The sequence below is a fragment of the Podarcis melisellensis genome (assembly GCF_964234715.1).
Source record: "Podarcis melisellensis genome assembly, chromosome: 4".
In the NCBI taxonomy this organism is placed as follows: Eukaryota; Metazoa; Chordata; class Lepidosauria; order Squamata; family Lacertidae; genus Podarcis; species Podarcis melisellensis.
The window spans coordinates 55,112,116-55,133,749 of record NC_138531.1 but is presented as its reverse complement, the minus strand read 5'-3'; the positions used below and the strand labels follow the sequence as shown (position 1 = coordinate 55,133,749).

The following is a 21,634-nucleotide window of genomic DNA, read 5'->3' as shown; positions in this document are numbered from 1 at the left end:
CCCTTGCTTTACTTGGAGATAGCAGGAATTGAAGCCAGAATCATCTGCATGCAAAATAGGTACTCTACCTTGGTACTGCTACAGCCCTTCCTCCAATCTCCAATTTGGCCAAGGTTAATAATTATAACGTAAACTAATTCATTTTCTAAAGTCTCCTTGTATTAGTTAAGGAAATGCTTGGAGTTGATCAATCTGAATGGTTAATTTTCATGCTGCCCTCATACAGGTCATGACATGTGACTATGTCATTTTCATTTTTTTTAAAAAGAGCACTTTTAACACTATTGCCTGGTGGTGAAAGCTGCTGCTGGTGAGTGAAAGTTGTTAAGACTAGCGGTGAAAGTAGCTAGGAAAAATATTTTTTTCCCTTGAAGGGGGGCGGGCAGGCACTGTCCAGACAAAGAGCTTATTCAGTTTGTACCCCCCAGAATGATATCCAGACTGGAGTGGATTTAGGAAAGGGCCTTCAGGCTGCTCACACCCGTCTGTACTTAGTCTGGTAGACAGAATGCAAGGGATACAGCCAGGAAATCCTGTGCTCAAATAAAGATGGGAGTTCCCTATCCAGTCAGCATCTTCAACCTGCAAGGAGGAAAGTGAGCAAGGATCGGGAGGAGAAAGCTCACTCCTGATCTCAGTGTCTTCCTGCAACTTCCACAAGTTGTTTCCTACATTCTTCAGAGCTCTGGGTGTGGCTAGGTTAACTTTTGTAACAGCAGCAGGACAACAGAAGCAGCAGTGTCTACTACCAAATGCTAATGTCATTTGTTTGAGTTTAAGGTACCATGAAACAATAAGACTTGGGTATTTTTTCTGCAAGAGACTAACACAGCCAGACCTCTGGAAACTGCTACTCTAATGTAAGGGTAGACAATGAGGTGCCCTTCAAATGGGATGAATCCCCAACTACTGGCCATGATGAGAGTTGCAGTCTAAAGACACCCAGACGGCACCATTGAGATTCCTTCCAATTTTTCAGTGTCCTCCAGCCAAGCAATGTGTACAAAAGTGAATATACTACTGCCTGAAAAGGCATCTATTAGTAAAAATAACGTAGAGAAAAATGCATTATATTAGGAGATAGACTTGCACAAACGTGTATACAAATGTGTGATTTGGGAGAAATTCACACTAAAGTGATAATAATTTATCTGAACCTAAGATTGGAAGGCAGGGACGCGGGTGGCGCTGTGGTCTAAACCACTGAGCCTCTTGGGCTTGCCGATCAGAAGGACGGCGGTTCGAATCCCCTCGGCGGGGTGAGCTCCCATTCCTCTGTCCCTGCTCCTGCCCACCTAGCAGTTCAAAAGCATGTCAAAGTGCAAGTAGATAAATAGGTACCGCTCCGACGGGAAGGTAAACAGCGTTTCTGTGCACTGCTCTGGTTCTCCAGAAGCAGCTTAGTCATGCTGGCCACATGACCCGGAAGCTGTACACCAGCTCCATTGGCTAGTAAAGCAAGATGAGCACCACAATCCCAGAGTCATCCATGAATGGACCTAATGGTCAGGGGTCCCTTTACCTTTAAGATTGGAAAAATGAGAAACTGAGAACAACAAGGTTCGCTCATCCCTATGTAGCATAGAGTAATGAGACTGTGAAGCTTTTGAAAGGGCTGGCTATGCAAGAATAACAGCAGCACAAACCTATTTGAGAGAAGCTATTCAACCAGGGACTCCAAAAGCAAATAAAATTTCTACAGAATGGATTCAGACATCCAATTAAAAAACCTCTTCACGTGGGAATAATTTCCCCTTCCCATTAACAGCCACTGAATTGCTTTACGACAAAACCTTCAAATAACCACCTTTTATGTGATATTTGCTGTTGTCACATGAGCAATCTGGCCGTTTGAATTATAGCTAAAGAGAAGGGTAGAAGCAAATATAGAATTAATTTAGCAGATTTCTATACCACCCTTGAAGAAATTAATATCCAGGGTGCTCTACACTATTACAATGTCACAAGAATAAAAACACATTATAAAGCCGCAGGCAGACAAGAAAGAAACACTGGCCATTTTTATAACTGTATGAAAGATAAAAGACTCAGAAAATAAAGCAGGGGTTAGTTGCCCTCTTCAAGATAGTGCTGTTGGCTTCAAGTGAGCTTCCCTAGGAAGGGTGCACCATGAATGGGGAACCAGCAATGCAGTCTACTACTACATTTCAAATTTTGAGAGCGTGCCGGAGGAACCATGCACAAAATGGCTTTCATGGAGGGGCTGTGGCACCATGGGGAGTGTGTCATAACACAAAATTAGAGAGATGGCCACCCCTGACAACCTTATGCTTACCAGGGGGAGTCAGCTATGTCGGTTAGAGTGTGATGCTGATAATGCTAAGGTTGCAGGTTCGATGCCTGTAGGGGACAGCTGCCTATTCCTGCCTTGCAGGGGGTTGGACTAGATGATCCTCAGGGTCCCTTCCAAGTCTATGATTCTGTCTTGCTGGTCCTGATTATGGAGAAGATACACACATCCTGACATTGTTGCTGTAGGGAGCATTCCTCGGTCCCAGGAAAAATATCAAGGTACTGTACAGTCAAACCTCGGTTGTTGAATGTAATGCTTTCAGGAAGCCCGTCTGGCTTCCAAAATGTTTGACAACCACGGTGCGGCTTCCGATTGGTTTTTCGACTTCATAAAAATTTTCGAAAACCGGAACACTTACTTTTGGGTTTTCGGTGTCCAGGAGCCAAAACGGAGGCATTTGAGAATTGAGGTTTGACTGTACCAACACCACTCTCATTTCAGATAAATTGTTTAGGGGTACCTGCATGCTTTCCCCCATAACTTTATTTCTGGTAGCACTGGAGCATCTACCCAGGGGGTCACTGGAAGCCTTCATGGGTGCCATGGCAGTCACAGGCACCAGGTTGGTGATCCCAGGTCTACTTTAGCTGGCAGCCACTCTCCAAAGTTTCAGGAAGAGGTCTCTTCTTGCCAAGTGATACTTTCTGTCACAAAGATACAGGTCCTTTCAGCTCTTAGTGACACTTGGCAGCCTCAAGCAGCTTGTTTCCTGAGGTAGATAGCCTCAATAATATGCCACTGTTATGATCTATTTCCAAATGTTTCCAGACTAGAGCTCCTCCTTTGCTAAAGGGTGTCCGGTGTCAGTAGTTACATTAGCACTCCTAATAAAACCCATGATTTCAGATTTTGTGTGTTTCTTTATGTTAGGGTCAAATGATATTAAGCACAACACCCTTGCATCCTACCTGCTCGCTGTTTGAAAACTGAACTGGCACGGCAATACTCCCAAAGCAAACTTTACTTTGGTTTGGCACAAGTTACAAGGCAAAGCCGTAGTTGGCACTCTCTGAAAGTTCCCTTAGCCTTGTTATTTCCTTCCAAGAATGTAAAGGGGTGAGGGAGAACTGTTTTCCATTTTTAAATTTAGTGTTCACTCTGCACAGCTAATGTTCCTCATGGAAAACATCTCTAGCGATTGTGACTATGTTAGCATGCAAGGCAAATGTAGACCTGAAAAGCCTACTCTCTTGGTAAACAGGGACCCCGAGTTTCACCACGGCTGTTACTTTAGGCAAGAAGCACCCTATATTCCATCTTACAAAATGTCTAGCTGGCACAAGAGACCCCCTGGTAAAAGGAGGGCTGGTTTTGGAACAGCCTTCTCTTCCTGCTTCCTCCTGCGCTTAACAGCTCAGTGTAAAATAAAGGCTGTCATTTAAATTTACAGCCAGCTGTTCTCTGGCTAAACTCTGGATGGATCATCTTCCTTACGTGAATTAAAGCTGAAAAAGCTGTGGGTTCTCTGGGCACTGGAAAAGGCAGCTGCTGTGTTTGTACATGTTCGTCGCTGAAACTGACCCACACTTTAGGAATGCAGGAAACTTCCTTGCGTTTAAGGGGGACCATTCCTCTCTATAGCTCAATAATATCTACAGAGACTGGCAAGGGCTCTCCAAGGTGTAAGACACGAGTCCTTTCAAGCCCTGCCTGGAGATACCAGGAATTGAATCTGGGGTCTTCTACATGCAGAGCATATGTTCTGCCACTCAGTAATAACCCTTTCCTTAACATCCATGCTCCAAGCTACAAATGATCTTCCCCTGGCAATGTTTTGAGAGTACGTGTAGTGCAGGGCACGCCTCAGCTTGGGTGCTGCACCTGAAACTTCACATCAGCCTACCGGCACCTGATCTGCCATGGGGTGCCTGAGCTGCATGGATCATGTTCCTGCCACTCCAAATAACAACACTGGAAACAGACCTGATCTTGCCAAAGGTGGCAGTCAGTAGGGAAGGTTGACTTAGCTCAGGGAAGCAGGACTGCAAAGCACCTTGAGTGATTCTGGTGTGATAATCAGTGCTTGCTGGCTTTGAAAAGCTATTTTTGCCACTTTAGAATTGTAGACATGGAATGGGTCCCCAAGGCTCATCTAGTCCAACCTCCAGAAGTTCAGGAATCTCAACTAGATTACACATGACAGGTGACCATCCAACCTCTGCTTAAAAATCTCCAAGGAAGGAGAGTCCACAACCTCCTGAGGGAGACCGTTCCAATACCGGACAGCTGTTACCATCAGAAAGTTCTTCCTGATGTTTAGTTGGAATCTCCTTCCTTGTAACATGAAGCCATTGGTTCAGGTTCCAGCATCTGGAGCAGGAGAAAACAAGCTTGCTCCATCCTCCATGTGACAGCACGGTCTGGACTAGATGGCCATTGGGATTCCCTCCAACTCTACAATTCTATCATTCTATGAAATTGCTGTTATGGATAGTGCAATATTATTGTTCCCTGACTGCATGATGCATTGTTAGTATAATTGTATATGTTTTTAGTTGTGCGGCGGTTTCAGATATTCTAAGCTGCCTTGAGAGAATATTGTATTTTGAAAGGTGGTTAATTCACGTATAATTTTTTTTTTAGTAATATCTACATTAGAAAAGCCTTACATTATTTTTGCCATTCAAAAAAAGGAATGGGAAGTGAAACATGATACCAAAGCTTGCTGTTAATATCCAGTGCTATAATAGCTGGCAGCTAATATGACCATCCAGTCAAATATACTTTTAGTTAAATATACCCAGAAATACCTACTTGAAAAATGTTGCAGTAGTGTTCAAGCTACTGCTATTCTGCAAAGGAATGAACTTGCAAATGCCAAAATTAGCTATTTGAAGAGGAAATGTTAAAAGAGAAAATGTTAATAACCCCCCCCCCAATAGATTATCTCTAGTTCATGAATACACTTGGGCGATGGCATAGAAAATCTGAACTTGCTTGTGAACGTTAATGTCAGCTCTTTTTTCCTGCCAAGAAAACATTCCAAAATAATCCTGGTGTCTGTTCCTGGGTCTATTTTGTAATTATTGTAGAATCCCCAGTAGACGAGCCTTGATTATCAGAACCTCACTGCTATCTAAAGTTACACCCCTACAGTCACACCACTGCCTGAGATAAACAGTGCTCCCTTTCACCAGAATTTCCAATTACCCCATCATTTGAAACTTGCATCTTGCCATTCAAAGGAATGTGGTGGTACAATATAAACAGCAAGCCACTTAACCCAGTAGGCAGACATATATAGAAAGCTGTTTACCCGCCAAGTGAGCTCAAATTCTTCATCGATGGGAGGGACCCCTCTTTGAAAGGGACATGGACAGTAGCAGCCCTCCAATTTCCATTCCGATCATTGCTTAAAAGTGACACTGTCAGAAAGGAAACACCTACTGTGTACCTCCACTTGCCTTCTGATCCCCTATTAGTTAACCCCAAAGTGCCTATGTACACAGCCTTAATCCCCAAGTGTATATGTGAACCAGGGGGAAATCTGGAATTACTTGTAAAGTATTTTGGTTACTAATGCAGCTGTTACAAGTGTTGTATTTGGCAAGGGAACAGAAAAGGCACTGCATACCAATTTCGTGAGCCACCGTAAAAGCCGCATGGAGGCCGTCATCTTCAATCACTGCACAGCTGCGCTCAGGAGAGCATATGGTTCCAACGTCAGCCATTCCCAGAGTATCACATGAATGGTGCCCACATAAATCCTGCCGAGGAAGGAAAGGGAAAAGAAAGCATTTGAAGTACAGTTTTGCACCCACAGGCAATGACAGCTCTGAGCTGAAGGCTCTTTGCAAGCAGCAAGACACGGCGGACGATAACAGCCGACACCAGGAGGGCAACGACAAAGTCAACATGAGCAACGCCGTGGGCTCTTCAGCAGACTCGCTCAAAGCTCAAGCTGACAATTTGCTAAGATCAGTCGGAAACCGTTTCCATATATTGTAAAGAAAGCTAGGGGTGGAGGAGAGCTCTTGAGCTAACTCATATACTGTATACTGTTTTACTATTCAGAAACACCATTCTAAAAGTGTGAGGAAGACGTTCCTAAGGAGGTGAAGACACATGCTGGCTGTGGAGGGTTTGGCGTGGGCCAGTTCTCTGCGTATGCCTCGCTGGACTGGGAGGTGGCGATCCAATTCTCTTTTGCCAACTCAGGCTGACATGAGAATCTGCAGTGTGCTGATTATCAGTGATGAAGGCCGCTTTGGCAACTATTCCCATCTCTGAGCTTTTCAGTGCTTCCCAGGGACTTTCCCCCAGTTGCGGCATAATCTTCTTCCCCTTTCTTCTGACCTGCCAGGCCCGGGATGGTTGCCAAAATAATTTTGCTTTAAGGCAAGGGTTATTGTAGCTGAGAGGGCAAAACTCATCTGTTTCGGATCCTTACATGATCTATGGGGAAGTGCTTGGAGTATCAACTCCTGAGCCGACTTCAACTCCTATTGTTTTTAACGTGATCAGAAAGTAAATCTAACTTCTGAAAAAGAAATAACAAAACTTGGAAATGTCAGAGCAGCCTGACTCTCTTTTCCTTCATTCTGTGATAAGTAACTTTGAAAGCAGAGTTATTTCTCATGGATGTGGCTCACAGCTCCATGGATCAAGAAAGGATTGCTACTGCTGATCCTTTACCACATAACTGTCGCTTTTAATTTTATATTCCTGCCTCAGGTTTCTTATTCCCTTAGAGACGTATACAGGTGCACAGGTAATTTTATTCATTGCATTTCTATCCCACCTTACCTTCGATTTTATTTCAGTTTTTAATTTATTGAATATCTACACCACCCTTCATCCAAGGGTCACAGGGAAGTTTACAATATAGAAACACAAAACTACATACCATAATAGTAAACAAAAACAATACCCCACACACAGTTTAAAAAGCCACAGATAGTTTAATTAGGCAAAGGCCTGCTTGTAGAGGAATGTTTTTGCCCAGAACCTAAAAATATGTAATGAAGGTGTACTAGATGAGCCTCCCTTGGTAGAGCATTCCACAAATGGAAAGCCACCACAGAAAAGGCTCATCTTTGCTTTGCCACCCTCCAACCTCCTATGGGAGGCGGGCACACAAAGGGCCTCAGTTGGTGATGGCAGGGCCTAGGTCGGTTCACTTGAGGAGAGGCAATGCTCGGAACTCAAGATGGCAATACATCACTCTCCTCCTCCCCATTTTATCCTCCCAATGACCCTGAGAGGTACATTAGGCCAAGAAATACTGACTGACCTTGGGTCACCCAGTGAGCTTCATGGCTGAGTGGGAATTTGAACCCTAGCCTCCCAGGTCCTAGCCCAACATTCTGACCGCTACACCACACTGGCTCTAATGGACAGCTAACGGTAAATCCTGGACATGCAATTTTATGCATTACAGTGTTGTTGCATTATTGAAGAACTGTTCTAATAATAAGGCCCTTGATATAGCTGTTTACTTCAAACCCTTGATAGGTATTGTCATTTTAAATCATGGGTAGGCAAAATAAGGCCCGGGGGCCAGATCCGGCCCAATCACATTCTAAATCCAGCCCACGGACGGTCCAAGAATCAGCTAATATACAGCTGATCCACCCCTCCCCCGGCACCCATCCCACATGACGCTTTGGAGACCATTCAGCTTTATTTGATTGAGATAGTCCCTCTGCTCTTGCTTGCAGACAGTGTACACAGACAGAAACACAGGGTTTGAAACGTGACCAATCCTGTTCTAATTTCAGGAGTTGCTCATGAAAGTTTTCTGTAAGCACCATTTTAATTTGGGATTATGTGACATGACAAACAACACTTTGTATGTATTGGCAAGCAACGTTTTTCAATTAAGATCTAATACTAGCGTTTCTGTAGAACATGGCCATAGCTGTGATATCTGCCCCTCCCTTATCAGAAAGGAAACGATGGATTATCCCACTGACGTAAGTGGGAATTTAAGTGTGACTAACGAAGTGTGGAGCCAATCCACTGAGTTGTTTGAACACATTAACAGCATAAATAATGCGGTTGAAATGCTCATCAACATAAAGGGAAATGTTTCTGCTTAAAGCTCCTCATTTTGTCCATTGCTCATTCTACAAAGTAATATTGAAACAAGTATGGATTCTGGTCAGGCACACATGTTCTATGCCTGCAATTCTACAGCATGTGCAGCACATTTCTTGCAATGAATGAGTGAGTTTCTAATTATTCAGAGTTTGTGGTGTAGGTTATCCCATGTACAGATACCAAAACTGCTCAAAAATGCCATAGGAAGGTAAATGTGGCAGACTCTTTATTAAAAGCAGCACCTGTGAAAACAATTCAGATGGTCCCTAGGAGTAATTCCAATCAGAGTAAGTGGCTTTCCATTATTATTTTTTACCTAAAATACAAAAAATAAAAATACTGCTGTTTTTACAAGAAACCATGCAAGAAACCTATCAGCACGATGCCTTATTTTTCCAAATCCACAATTTCCGTTTTATTCAAATATTCTTTTTACCACTTCCATGAAAATTATGCACACATACTATATTGTTACTATCCCATAGTGACTCTTAGCCGCAAGTTCTTAACCTCTCACTCTAATAATTCTGACAACAGGGCATTGTAGACACCCTACTTTAACAACTGTTGCTTTATGGATGTGCGTGCATGTTTCTATACACCACTAAATTTGATAATTTGCACGATTCATGAAATGTGTAGAATATTGCCAAGTTCATAAAACATCCAAAATACTCTGCCTAGTTAAGGAATAAAACCAATCTAATGACTAACTCACATCATTGGCTATGCTTCTGCCTAATTCACCAACTTGCAGGAATTTGACAAACCATGCAAATTTAATGTTTTAAATGTAATTTATATAAAAGCTAGGCTACAGTCACATACATTACTTACTGGGCCTCCCGCTGAAATTTCTTTTCTTTTGATAAAAGGTGCTTAATTTTCAGTAGGTGTGAAGAGGATTATGCTAGGAGGGATTTCATGAAAAGAAACAGGCTATTTCATGAAAGCTGGAATACTTTGCTAATTTCATGACCAATTTTTATGATTGGTAGTATGACCAAAATGGTCAGTATGGTGACTGGCAACTAGATTGGCCAAAGACAGAGTGCAGCGGCAAAGGGATGGCTCCTACTGCAATGCCTCTCTCACTGAAGACCTCCAAAGGCTTCACACTGGAGTATCTCCTCCATTCATCTATTTGCAACTAAGAGCTGTCTGAGACAAAGGGCCAAATGAGAAAAGATGTCATTCATACAGTGAACAATCATTGCATCTGCCACTAGGGCTGGGGCTGTGAAAGACATCAGAAGCAGCCACCAAGTGAGGAAGTCCTGGCCTGTGTGGGACTAACATCTAGATGCTTCAGTTCTGGACCTGGAGACTCAGCTACAGACTGGTGATTTGTTGGAACATTGGAGAACAGGGGGGGGGGGATGCTTGTGGAATTTGCAGATGGCACCAAACTGGGGTAGCCAATGCTGCAGAAGACTGAATCCCAATATGTCCTTAACTGATTAGAGAGCTGGGCCAAAACTAACAAAATAAATTTCAAGAGAGACAAATATAAGGTTGTACACTTAGGCAGATGGAGGACACCAGTAGTACATGTGAAAAGGATCAAGGGGTCTTAGTCAACTGTGTGATGCTCCAGCAAAACAAGAAACAAACAAACAAACAAAACCTAATGCTTTTCTAGGCTGCATCAACAAAAGTATAGTGTCCCAATCAAGGGAAGCAATAGTACCACTCTATTCTGCCTTGGATCTGCAGTACTGTGTACAATTCTCGGTGGTAGAATTTAAGGAGAATATTGACAAGCCGGAATGTGAGCAGAAAGGGGCGACCAAGCCTTATGAGGAATGGTTGAGGGAGTTGGGTATGTTACCTAGGCCTCTTGACTAAACACCGCTGTACCACACATGCATTTTAAAAGAAAGATTCCAGCAGCTGGCCTCAACTTATCTGACATTCCTTCAAAGTAGCTGGATCAATACAAAGTCACAGCACAGGAAGTGTGCAATGTAGGGTTGCAATGTATAAGGAAACTTAAGGCTTGACACTATTGATTTAGGAAAAAATGAGCAGGACATCACAAATCTGTAACTCATTTGACAGTCTCTTAGAGGTCAGGATTTTGGGGGTGGGGCAGAGTTACCTTTGGAAATTAAAGATAAGGGATTTTGTATTTTCCCATAACAAGCTCATTTTCTGAGTCAACATGAGACTATCCACATAGAAAAATGAGGCATCAACATACTCACAGGAAGCCTGATGTTTGCAGAAGTAGGCAAAAAATAAAAAATAAAAAAATAGGCAGGGACACGGGCACTAAGAGGGCAAAGAAACAAAGTCCAAATAGCCCAATGAAGTCTGAGCTTGCTCAGTGGGCACAGAACTAGCTGACTGTTAGAACATGGAAACTGAAAACTAGGGAGGAGGGAATGAAACCTGCTAGAATAGGGCATGGCTGATGGACTGAAACACTAAGCAGACTATGCCGCAACATTTTGTGCTAGGTACCACATGCTTAGGGAACCACCACCAAGAGTTACCTGTCTGATTTTCATGTCTCTTCAGCCCTTTGTTTCTATGGTACAGTGGTCTCTGGAGGTACAGCTACTACTATTTGTTAATTCAAGAATCACACTGAATCATAGCACAAACCATGGTTTATAAATCCACTTTGAACCATGGTTTGACAATTTGGATGCCATGCCTAACCATAGTTAATCTTCCTGTTGCCTTATTTGGCATGACATCTGTACTAAACCAGTGTTTTCAGTACACCATGCAATGCCTACAGTAACTTGAAGTGATGGAAGGAGAGTATTACAGTGTATGTTTGTTCACATGTTGCACAACTAGATAATTTCTTTTAGAGATAATCCTATACCACCACAGTAGAATGACGTATTTTAAGCATGCTACCCTGTATTTCCCTGAATGACAGTGGAGAAGTTTCTTTAGGAAGATCAAATGCAATCGTTTTAGCACAATCAGGATCTCAGTTAAAATTGACATTAAATACTTAGAACCCCTATAGCTATATTGCTGGCATTTGGTATTATAGCCTGTCCCCTGGAATACAAACACAGGATAGTGGTTTGTTAAGGAAAAGTCATGCGTGCCAAAGAAAACATGCATTTTGCTCAACATAATTAGCATTTATAGGACTTGGATAACTCAGCACTTGCTGTTAAGTTTCAGTACCACTTTCAGTTTGATAATTAACCGGATCCCACATACAAGTGCTGCATGCAAAATGGCAAGGCAATGACCTCTGGCTGATATGTGGTTTTTCTTAATGAGACAGGCGTGTTAACATTATTGTTGAATATACCACCCAGTTCTTGAACCACCCAGCTTTCAAGACTTGGCTACTTTTATGTCTTTTGTGAGAAACATCTCTTTCAGTTTTCACATGACGTGGGGAAGGGTGAGAGGGAAATAATATAAGTGGACTTAGTCCAAACTGCTTACTGTATTCTGTCTCCCAGAGCTTCTGCTCCAATTGATCTCAGGTGATGACGGAAATAGATTTGGTGGATTTTACAGAGCGACAATGAAACAGGCTCAAGTAATGAGAAGAATGGCGTTGGTTTAGACAGCTGGAACCCTCTTCCATCATGTGTTTGCCTTGTGACAGGCAGTCTGGAGAACATTGTTTGAGTCAATAAGCAGTGTTAACACAGCAAATAACTAGTTTCCAGAACCACCAAATTAGTCATGGGCAGACAGGATTGATGCTCAACATATTGGCTAATGTAAATGGACTTAACATGCAGAATGCCTTGGGCATGAACATTTGAAAATCTTACCCTTGGCAGGAGGTCTTAAACAGATCTGGCTTTTAACCAACTACATACCCACGCAACCCAAATAAATTACATGTCTCATCAATCTTCAGTCTTATAATACCAATTTGGAAGCAATCCCATTGAACTGAGTATGGTGCTGTTAACAACTCTCCTTGGACCAATGTAGGCTACTAGGTTAAATTGTTGCCATATTCCATGAAGTGGCTTTTACATTGTGTGGAAGCTCAAATATAAAGCGGAAGTTAACAGGAAACATCAAGAAAACAGAACAAACAGGAGTGGGAAGGGGAATGAAAAATCTCACTGATAAATAGCAAGGCAGTTCAGAGTTCCTCTAACTTCCTTTGACTCTCACCTCAGGTCCCATTCCTACATCTTTTCCAACTGCAATACTGTTAACCTGTCTCAGGGTACTGAGTTAGAACAGGTTATCAATTGAAACAAAAATTGAAATGCATGCAACAGAATAAACTTCCTCCCCCCCACCAAACTTCACAAAGAACAACCAAATTCAATAGTATATTGTGCAGGTATTTGTGCAAATAAAAGTTCCGTGTGACCTATTGACTCACTCACTCCATCACAGAGACATAAATTGTTAGTTTACTTCTTCTACAATTATTAAGCTAAATCTTGGTATATATGTGGTCCAAGACCACAATCACTGCAATTCCTAGGGGGAAAGTCAAAAAATGGGACATTTTTACAGTTAGCGGTCAAAATTTGGTAAATAAATTTTTTCTCCAACACTACAATTCTATGAAACCCTCATAAAATAAGCCAGCATTTCAGCAGAGACACAGATTAGCAAAATATGTGACTGAACGTTGGACTCTGAGTCCTCTACACACTTGTATCATCCTCAGAAACACTCTTCACATGTTACTCAACACAGATACTAAATAAATGCTAGAAAGCTGAGTTTTGGAGGTAGTAATAGTAGTTTTGTAGTGTTGCTACATAACAAGTAAATAAAACACATGTTTAACTAGTAACTCCGTTTTTAAAACAGCCTGTATTCTGACAAATGTTACATGCTTTCAAAACAAGAATTTCTGAAGACTAGAGATGGTTAACTTGTGGCCATCCAGATATGGTTGGACTTCCACTCCCGCCAGTCAACACAGCCCCAAAACCAGGAATTATGAAGGTTGTATTCCAGTGGCATCTGTTAGTCACTCGTGTTATAGACCATTGACAACACGAGAGCACATCCTATGGCAATCTGAATATTTAATGAACATAAAGTTAGGCATGAAGAATTGTTTGCATAGTGTGTTTAGGGATGGAACGATCTGTCCGTTTAGGTTATCTTGGTTTCTCGTTAAATTCAGTTCTCCACATTTCTGGAGTAATTTGTGATTTTAAAAAAATCACTGTGAAAATTCATCAGCATTTTCATGACAATTTCTGCTAATAAGCTTACTGTTATATGCAGTTTTGACTGATTTCTGCAAACAATTTCCCCAATATTATTATTTCTATATTACCCATTTTCTGCACACTTTCCTCTAATACAGTATATGCATTTTCGTAAACATTGGTTGGAGAACTACAAATTCAGATACCCAGCACAAATTTCAAACAATGCCTGCTTTTCCATTTGATAGATTTGCCTTTAAACATGAATTGAATTGCTCCCTAATTCTAATTGTGGTGGGTTCATTTGATAGATGATATGCAAATATTAGTCTACTGAACTTCAAAGTGGCCTTGAATAATAAACAGGAATGGAAAGTGTACCTCACACATTTGATCCACAACCGAAAAACAAGCAATTTAGAAGAAGGCATCTGGGTATACAAAAACTTAACAGAGCAGCATTCGGAGCCCATCAAAACATGGTACTGTGGCTAAGCGTCTAGTTGCTAAGCAACCGACTTCATACTTTCAAAACAGAGTTGTAAAAGTTGAACACTCATGCCAATTGCTGCTACTTCTCGTCTTGTTGAAAAAACAAAAATGGGTAAAAAAAACCTCCACAAAAAACACCAGTAGGCTTGAAAAAGCCCTGTGCCCTGTGAGATGTTTCTCCTCTGACACTTTTACCTTTTAACTCTTTTTCATGTTTACAGTCTGCAAATGTGAACAGTGAATCATTCACTTCAAATGCCATTAGATGAAGACCTATGTACATTTATTCATTCCTGGACACCCCTCTTTCTTCCCTAGATTGTTTTTTTTAATTGAGGAAAATCAATTCAGATGTATCTCCAATGAACTGAAAGTGCCAGATTTAGACATCAGTTTATATAATCTGAGATAACAGAGCTGAAGATGTGACGGTTCTCGTGTTTCAGTTACTCCTTGCAAGGACAGCATAGACAAGGAACACTATGTTTGGCCATTAACTTTGTTGCAAAATCTGCATCCCTTGTTAATGCTCAAAAGAAATGTCAATGGGACAAGGCAAAACTCACATGGGCAAAATGTATGGTTCTTGTTTCTTCTACATAATGTGCCTCTACATTGTTTTGATGTACCTCCAACCTGCAACTCACCCATCTCATTCCAAAGTTTTCAAAATGATTTAGTGAGAGAATGAGTAAGGTTGAGTAAGGGTTGAGCATCACAGTAGATACCCAATGAAAGGCCCACACAACTTCTTCAGTACAAGGTGGTGCATTACAACACAAATCAATAAGTCAGCAGTCCATTTCTACCCTTCTTCAAGGACTGAACAAAAAAAAATGACAAACAACTTGTGTGGGTCAGCTAGCTTGTGCACCGTGATCCATGTGATAATATCTGCACAAAACTTCCAGAAGAGTAGCTGTAAAGGTCTGTTGCAGTAAAAACCAAAAAGATTGCTGTGGCACCACACACATTTATTACGATGTAAGATTTTATGGCCTAGAGTCCACTTCATCAGAAGAGAAAGTGGATTCTAGTCCAAGAAAGAAAGCTGATGGCATGTGTTAACCTTTAAGGTGCCACAATGCTCTTTGTTGATTTTATACACAAAGGATTTGTGCTCTAGAAGGCAATTTCATATGACTATTCCACCATGTGCACATCCAGTTCATGTTCTGAAGGGATAATGGCTGTCTATCTATACGTCTATTTGAATTGGTTATATATCTGAAGTGGATCATCCCACTTTGGTAATATGGACTGCTCCTAAAAGCTACTGCTAAGTATCAGGAGGACACTACATTGGTCATACCTGATGTGCAGTAATTAAAAACTTGTCTTAAGAGTACTGAGTTGCCACCTTGTTAGATCCCTTTCCCTGGGAAACTCTAGTGCATGCATATGTGTGTGACTGTATTGAGAAAAATGCAAGTTCTCAAGCTCTGTTCTCTCCAAAGCAATTTTCTAAAATCAGGTGGACCATCAAACGCCTTGCTTATATAAACTGCAGAATCAGATTGAGGGAAGCTAGTCTCAAAGGAGCCTAGAAAAGCATGTCAGATTTTGTTTGTGTTGATAAAAATCTGGGTTGAACTCAGGAGACTCCTGAGTTCATGGTTGAAAACAAATGGCTTTGGACATCAACAGAGAGAACATACAGCACAAGTGCAGCACGACAGGAACACCATAATATTTCAAGTATTTGGAGGAATAAATAAACATACGAGGGCTTTTTCTGTCTCTCTCCTTACTCCTTCACTGGAGTAACTCATTCCACAAACTATCCCAAGCCTCTCTTTTTCCTGGCACTCTTGTGATGTAGTGGAGGAAGGGAACTCTAATGGAAAGTTATGTGTTTTTCTGAATTAAAGAAGGAAAAGCGGAAGAACATGCTGAAGGGGACATTCATGTTGAAAAGTTCTGCTGCATAAACAGTGTCACATGTTCCTCTGGAACCACTCCCCTTAACTAGTTCAGCCAATGCTGCTGGATTATCACTCAGCACGCATCCAGAAAGCTGTATGGAGAACCCTTGCCAGTTCAGAATTCTAACAGATTAGGAGACCAATTTCCATGCTGTGGATAATGAGGCATTAGAGCCCCACCCCTCGCCTACCTTGGTGCACCACTTTTCTGCAGCTATGTTTACATGTGGTTTGAATTTACGTTCCCCTCTCTTGAGCCACACATGTTGTGCCTCTCCAGTTTTATTGCTACTTTCTTTTCATGCTGGAAATGCCATGTTAAATTACCAGCAACTAAGCAAGGAAGTTGTGAGCTCCCTGAGGCCACCTCACACATTTTCCTTTCCCTCTAATCTCAACAGAGTCAGACTGGGATTTGAGCCAGAGGTGTTCATAGTTCTTCTTCTCATCTGGTAGATACACCGAAAGATTGGCAAGCCTACCAGTGTCTTATCTTATTACTTAAATGGGTTCATTTCCACCACTACCCAACAGAAAATTTAGGTGAGCTTCAGCACTGGGTATAAGTTTGGCTAGAACATGTGTTGCGTCATCTTAATAGAGGGATATACATTGCTGTTCAGGAGCAACATCAATAGAAAAAAACTTACTTTTATTTATTTCTTAAAATCCTAACAGCTTGCTCTCCTATAATAAGAACCTCCTAATGGTTATTCTATGCAAATTATGGACACATGACAGCCTTATGAGAAAGTTAACAGGTTGTAGGTGGAATGAGGACATGAATCTTGGAAGAGCTTGTTGAAAGATGAGCAATGCACATACTTTCTCTCTGCACTACCAGGTGTCAGGGATGTCTTTGGCACAGAAGAGGCAGAAGGCAAGTTTCTGCTCACTGGACAGGATTTAAAGATCATAATTGCTGTGATAGGCCATAGCTCAGTGGTTAGAGCACAGGCTTTGCATGCAAATGGTCCCAGGTTCAATTCCCAGCACCTCCTCATTGGACTGGGAATTGACCCCTGTATGAAACCCTGAAGCTGCCAGTCAGTGTAGACAGTACTGAACTAGATGGACCAATGACCTGATAATTTCAAAAAACCTCTGGTTGGCAACTGTGTTTACAAACACCTGTTTAAGATCCTGCTTTTGCTACAACATAAATTGCATCAGTTCTTCACCATCAGCATACAGAGCTCCAACAGTTCTACTTCCAATCTGTGCACCAGATGGGAGAAACATCTCATGGTTAGTGCAATGAGTGCAGGAGGATGATGTATCTCAAATGGACACATGACCCAATTGCTTGTTATTTTGTTTGGGAACAAGGGCGCTTCCACACAGCAGTTCATTGTGGACCCAGCGCTGCTCATGCATGCAACTTTTGCACATGTGATATTCTCATCAAATTGCCAACCTATCCTCCCCCTCTCCCACTGAATCCAGAGTGACTATTTCCAATGATTTTTTTTAAAAAAAACAACACAAGCAAAACTTTAGTTTTCTGCAGGAACAGTAAACCCACAATAAATGGGAAAATAACAGGGGACTACCTTTTGATGAGGACATCACATGAATGCTGTGCAGAACTTGGGCACAGGAGCAACACCGAGTCGACAACAAGCTGCTGTGTGGAAGGACCCTGGGCTTCACTATCCATATGTGTATCTATCATCTATCTATCTATCTATCTATCTATCTATCATCTATATCTATCATCTATCTATCTATCATCTATCATCTCTCTCTCTCTCTCTCTCTCTCTCTCTCTCTCTCTCTCTCTCTCTCTCTCCTTTCACTCAGGCTCCCTAGCAGATGCTTGGAATTATTATTGGAACCTCAAGTATCTACTAAACCTGATGTGACACCACCTTAGCATTAGTGATATTGAACCCAATGGCAAACGGGTGTTTTCAGTAGCACTTTGGATTCTTAAGACAGCATCTACGAAACCTGTGGACATTTACAACCAGAGATGAATTTAAAAAGAAAGAAAGAAAAAGACAGCAGCAATACAATCACATACATTCATAAAGCCCAAGAGAGGACCTCTTGGGTCATCAAGTCCAACACACCTGCGGTGAAGCAGAAGAATGAAGCTGAGGGTGATGAACCCAGCTCCGCAAGGCTGGCGGAGGCCTGAGCAGGATCCCTCAGCCACGGCCTCCTCCCAAACCTACCTCACGGGTGAAGAGGATGGCAGCGTCGTAATGTTCCTCATGCTGGTCGTCCAGTTGGTTGTGCTGGTGCTGCCACTTGCAGAAGTTCTTGAGGGTGGTGGCTGCGTTCTTGTTCACCTCCAAGCCCTTCTCCTTGTCCCCCAGCACCACCACCTTCACCACCGCCAGGCGGATGTGGTTCTCAATACTGGCGTGTCCATAGAGGCGGGAGGCAATGGTGGCCAAGGTTAGAAGGTAGTGATGGAGACCCTTGCCATACTTCTTGGCCATGGAGTCGTCGGCCACCAGCAGCAGCTCCACCTGCCTGGCCCGCGAGATGGAGCGCCGCTTTCTGTTTCGGGGGCCGGCTGGCGGGGAGAAGTTTCCCGACAGCGCCGCCCTGGTGGTGAAATCCGTCTCCTCCTGCCGCAGGCCCAGCTTCTTCTGGTCCAGAAAGGGCAGCTTGGGCGAGCCGCGCGTCTCGCAGCTGGGCCGAGAAGGCACCGTTTGGAAGCTGAAGTGCTCCTTGGAGAAGAGGTGCGCCACCCGCGCGGACTCCCCGTCGTAGATGCGCTCCCGGGCGGGATCCTCCTCCTCCTCGGCCCCTTCCCCGCCGTCGTCTGCCAGACGCAGCGGCTTCACGGTGTAACGGGCGTGCTTGACCGCGAAGTAGCCGTCCAAGCCGCCGCAAAGGTCGAAGACGGCCAAGGACTGCGCGCTGCCGTCCACGGTTCCGCGGTAGTAGCAGCGCCCCTTGCCCTGGAGCAGCTGCTCCGCGGAGCCCAGCAGCGCGTCCTTCTCCAGGTCCAACAGGAATCGCTGCCCGCCGGCGTACAGGACGTAGCCCACCTTGCCGCCCCCCGAGTACGTCTGGTCCACGCGCTCCACGAGGCCGCTGGACCCGCGTGGCTGCTGCTGCTGCTGCTCCGGGACGAAGAAGGGGGGCGCAGCGCCCGGCGGCGGCGCTGCTGCTGCTGCTGCTGCTGCTTTGGAGAGCTGCACAGCTTTATCATAGGCAGGTGCTGAAGTTGCCGGGGAAACTCCGGCGGCCGAGGCAGCCGCTTGCAAGCTTGCAAGCAGCAGCAGCGCCGGCAGCGGAGGGCAAGGCAACTTCAGCAGCATGGTGGGCTCCGCAGCAGCAGCAGCAGCAGACGGATAATCGATTGCCGGGTCGGCGATCCGGGCGGGAGATCGGGCAGATCGGGGCGCGAACGGGACAGGCTGGTGGAAAACAAAAGGCTGGAGAAGTCTTCGCCGGACGAGTCAAGAGCGCATCGGTGGGAGGGAGACGCGGCTCTCGCAGCGGCCAGGAGGCATCGGCGAAGTTGGGACTTGGCGCCTCGCTCTCTCTCGCTCGCTCTCTCGGCCACCGAGTCATCCGACGGGAGCGAGGTCGGCTCTGGCACAGCTCCGAGGGTCTCGCCGGCTTCCTCCGTCCCCTTGTTTTTGGGGTTGATGAGTTGGTTTGGAGAGGCGGACGGCAGAAAGAGTGAGTGAGTGAATGTGTGTGTGAGTGAGAGAGAGGTAGGAGAAAACAAGCCCTCCCTTGCCGGCCAGGGGGTGGGAGAAAGGTCCCAGATTCTCAAGGTTCCCCCTCCTCCCTCTCCGAGTTTAATGGGTGTTTGGTGGCGGTGGCGGCGGCGGCGTTATCCCCAGTCCGCCGATGTGAACAAGAGGAGAAGAGCGAGAGCTGTGAAGATGAGAGGAGGTGGAACAATGAATTTATAGTGGAATGCCATCCTGCAATGGCAATTTCAACAATTCGTCATTGCAGGCTGCCTCTTAAAGGGAGAGCTTCGCAGCCTCCACTCCCACACTTCCTTCTCGTTTAATCAGACACCGGAGCGCGCGGGGGGGGGGGCGGAGAGGGGGAGAGGACCGCTGAAAAGGGGAGGGGGAGGAAGAAAGAGGGACGGGGCGGGGGAGGTTCGCGGAGGTGAGAAAGCGAGCGAGGCAACGGAGCAGGGAGGGGACGTTTGTTCAAGCGGGGCGGGGGAGGAAACCCACCCGATCGCCTCTCGGAATCGTTTAAAGCCACAGCGTCCCCTGGTAAAAGGTTGAGATTTCTCCACCAGTCCTGTTTACTTGCTACAACCTTTCGCTTTCTTCCCTCGGTGTCCTGCCAGGTTGGCCCCTGATCCTGTTATGGCACTTAGGTCTTTATTGGGCGGGTGATGAGACAACTTTATAGCGACAGGAAAAGGCTGGATCTTCCTGAAACTTTTTCTTTCTTTCTTCTGCCGCCGTCTCGGCAGATGCCCGGTAGGGAAGAAGACAACAACACACGTGCGGCACTTTCCTGGCGTGCTGCAAGCAGGGCGAGGAGGGAATGGTTAGCGCACCAGAAGAGGCAGCAGCCGCTGCGACGGCACCAAGGAAGGCTGAGGGGGCGCTGCTCTGCCCTGCAGCTCCTGCCCAGGGCAGCAGCTGCCACTTCTCTGCAAACAGGAGAAAAAGCCGAGCCCTTTCCCCTTCCTTTTATCTTTATCGCTTGGATTCTCACGGCAAGCCTGCCTGTCATTATCCCAAGCCAACTGTCACTTAGTCTCCAAGGCCTGTAATTTCCTCCCACGCCCAAGAGAAGGGCAGAAAAGGTTAGGAAGAGTTAACTCTTACCACAGTCTTGGGAAGGAAAACGCCTTCCCACCTTCTGCCCAGCCTAACCCATGTCCCCCTGCCCTGGTGACCCGACAGGCGGGCACAGAGTCTCAGCTGACTGCCAATTTCATTATTCCACCCAGATTGGCTCTCTGCAGCCCCAAAGGAAGAAGCCAAGGTTGAACTGCCTCTTTACAGAAGTGGATGTGACAAGTGAAAAGGGAACCAGGCCATCATTCCTGCCAATCTGGTCAAATGAGGTACCAAAGTGGACAAGTTTCACAGGAGTAAACAAGGAGTGCTATTCGTGGTTGTGTGTGTTTGCTGTGCTTGTTGGATCTTTGCAGCTTCAGAGGCTATGTAAAGAAGGGGACTCAATCACCTATGTAGAAAAGAATTCTGTCTGGGAAGGATAATGACCTTATTTTTATTCACAGAATCATAGAATTGCAAAGGACCACAAGGATAATCTAGTTCAAGCACCTCCAATGCAGGAATCTTTTTGTCCAACGTGGGGCAACCCTGACATTAAGTGTCATGAGCTCTATCAACCAAACCGTATACAAAGTATACAGTATTGTGGCTTCTATCAACCAAACTGTATACAAAGTATACAGTATTGTGGCCTGTAAAACATAAATGTGACAATGTCTTGGCTAAGATAATCAATGTTTCAATTCTATTTTACTTTTAGAAAGGATCAACTAGAAAGGACTCTAACGCCAACTCTTTGCACTTCTTCAAAGTCCCTCACATTTGCCTCCTAACAAATTAATGCATGGTTCATGACTGGCATTCTGAATTAGCAGTCCCAACCTCAAGTCACTTTAAAAAAAGGAAAAGGGTACCTTGGCCTGTTGACAGTGAAGATGTGCATATGCGTGTCTACTCATAAGTAAGTCCTCCGGTTGAATTCAGTAAGGCCATAAGGGCTTAATCTCAGGCAAAGTGTGCATTGGATTGCAGCCTAAGGCTATT

General features: G+C 44.3%; 1 protein-coding gene across 1 annotated transcript in view; it reads right to left on the bottom strand.

Moving 5' to 3' along the window:
- Window positions 1–19,888, bottom strand: part of ADAMTS5 (ADAM metallopeptidase with thrombospondin type 1 motif 5) — a 44,619-nt gene extending 24,731 nt beyond the window's left edge. The window contains exons 1-2 of the mRNA XM_081907990.1: window positions 18,080–19,888; window positions 5,889–6,021 (exon numbers count right to left, since the gene is read on the bottom strand). Coding sequence (XP_081764116.1) covers window positions 5,889–6,021; window positions 18,080–19,180 — 1,234 coding nt within the window. The 5' untranslated portion in view covers window positions 19,181–19,888. The remainder of the gene's footprint in view (window positions 1–5,888; window positions 6,022–18,079) is intronic.
- Between the last annotated feature and the right edge of the window lie 1,746 nt (window positions 19,889–21,634).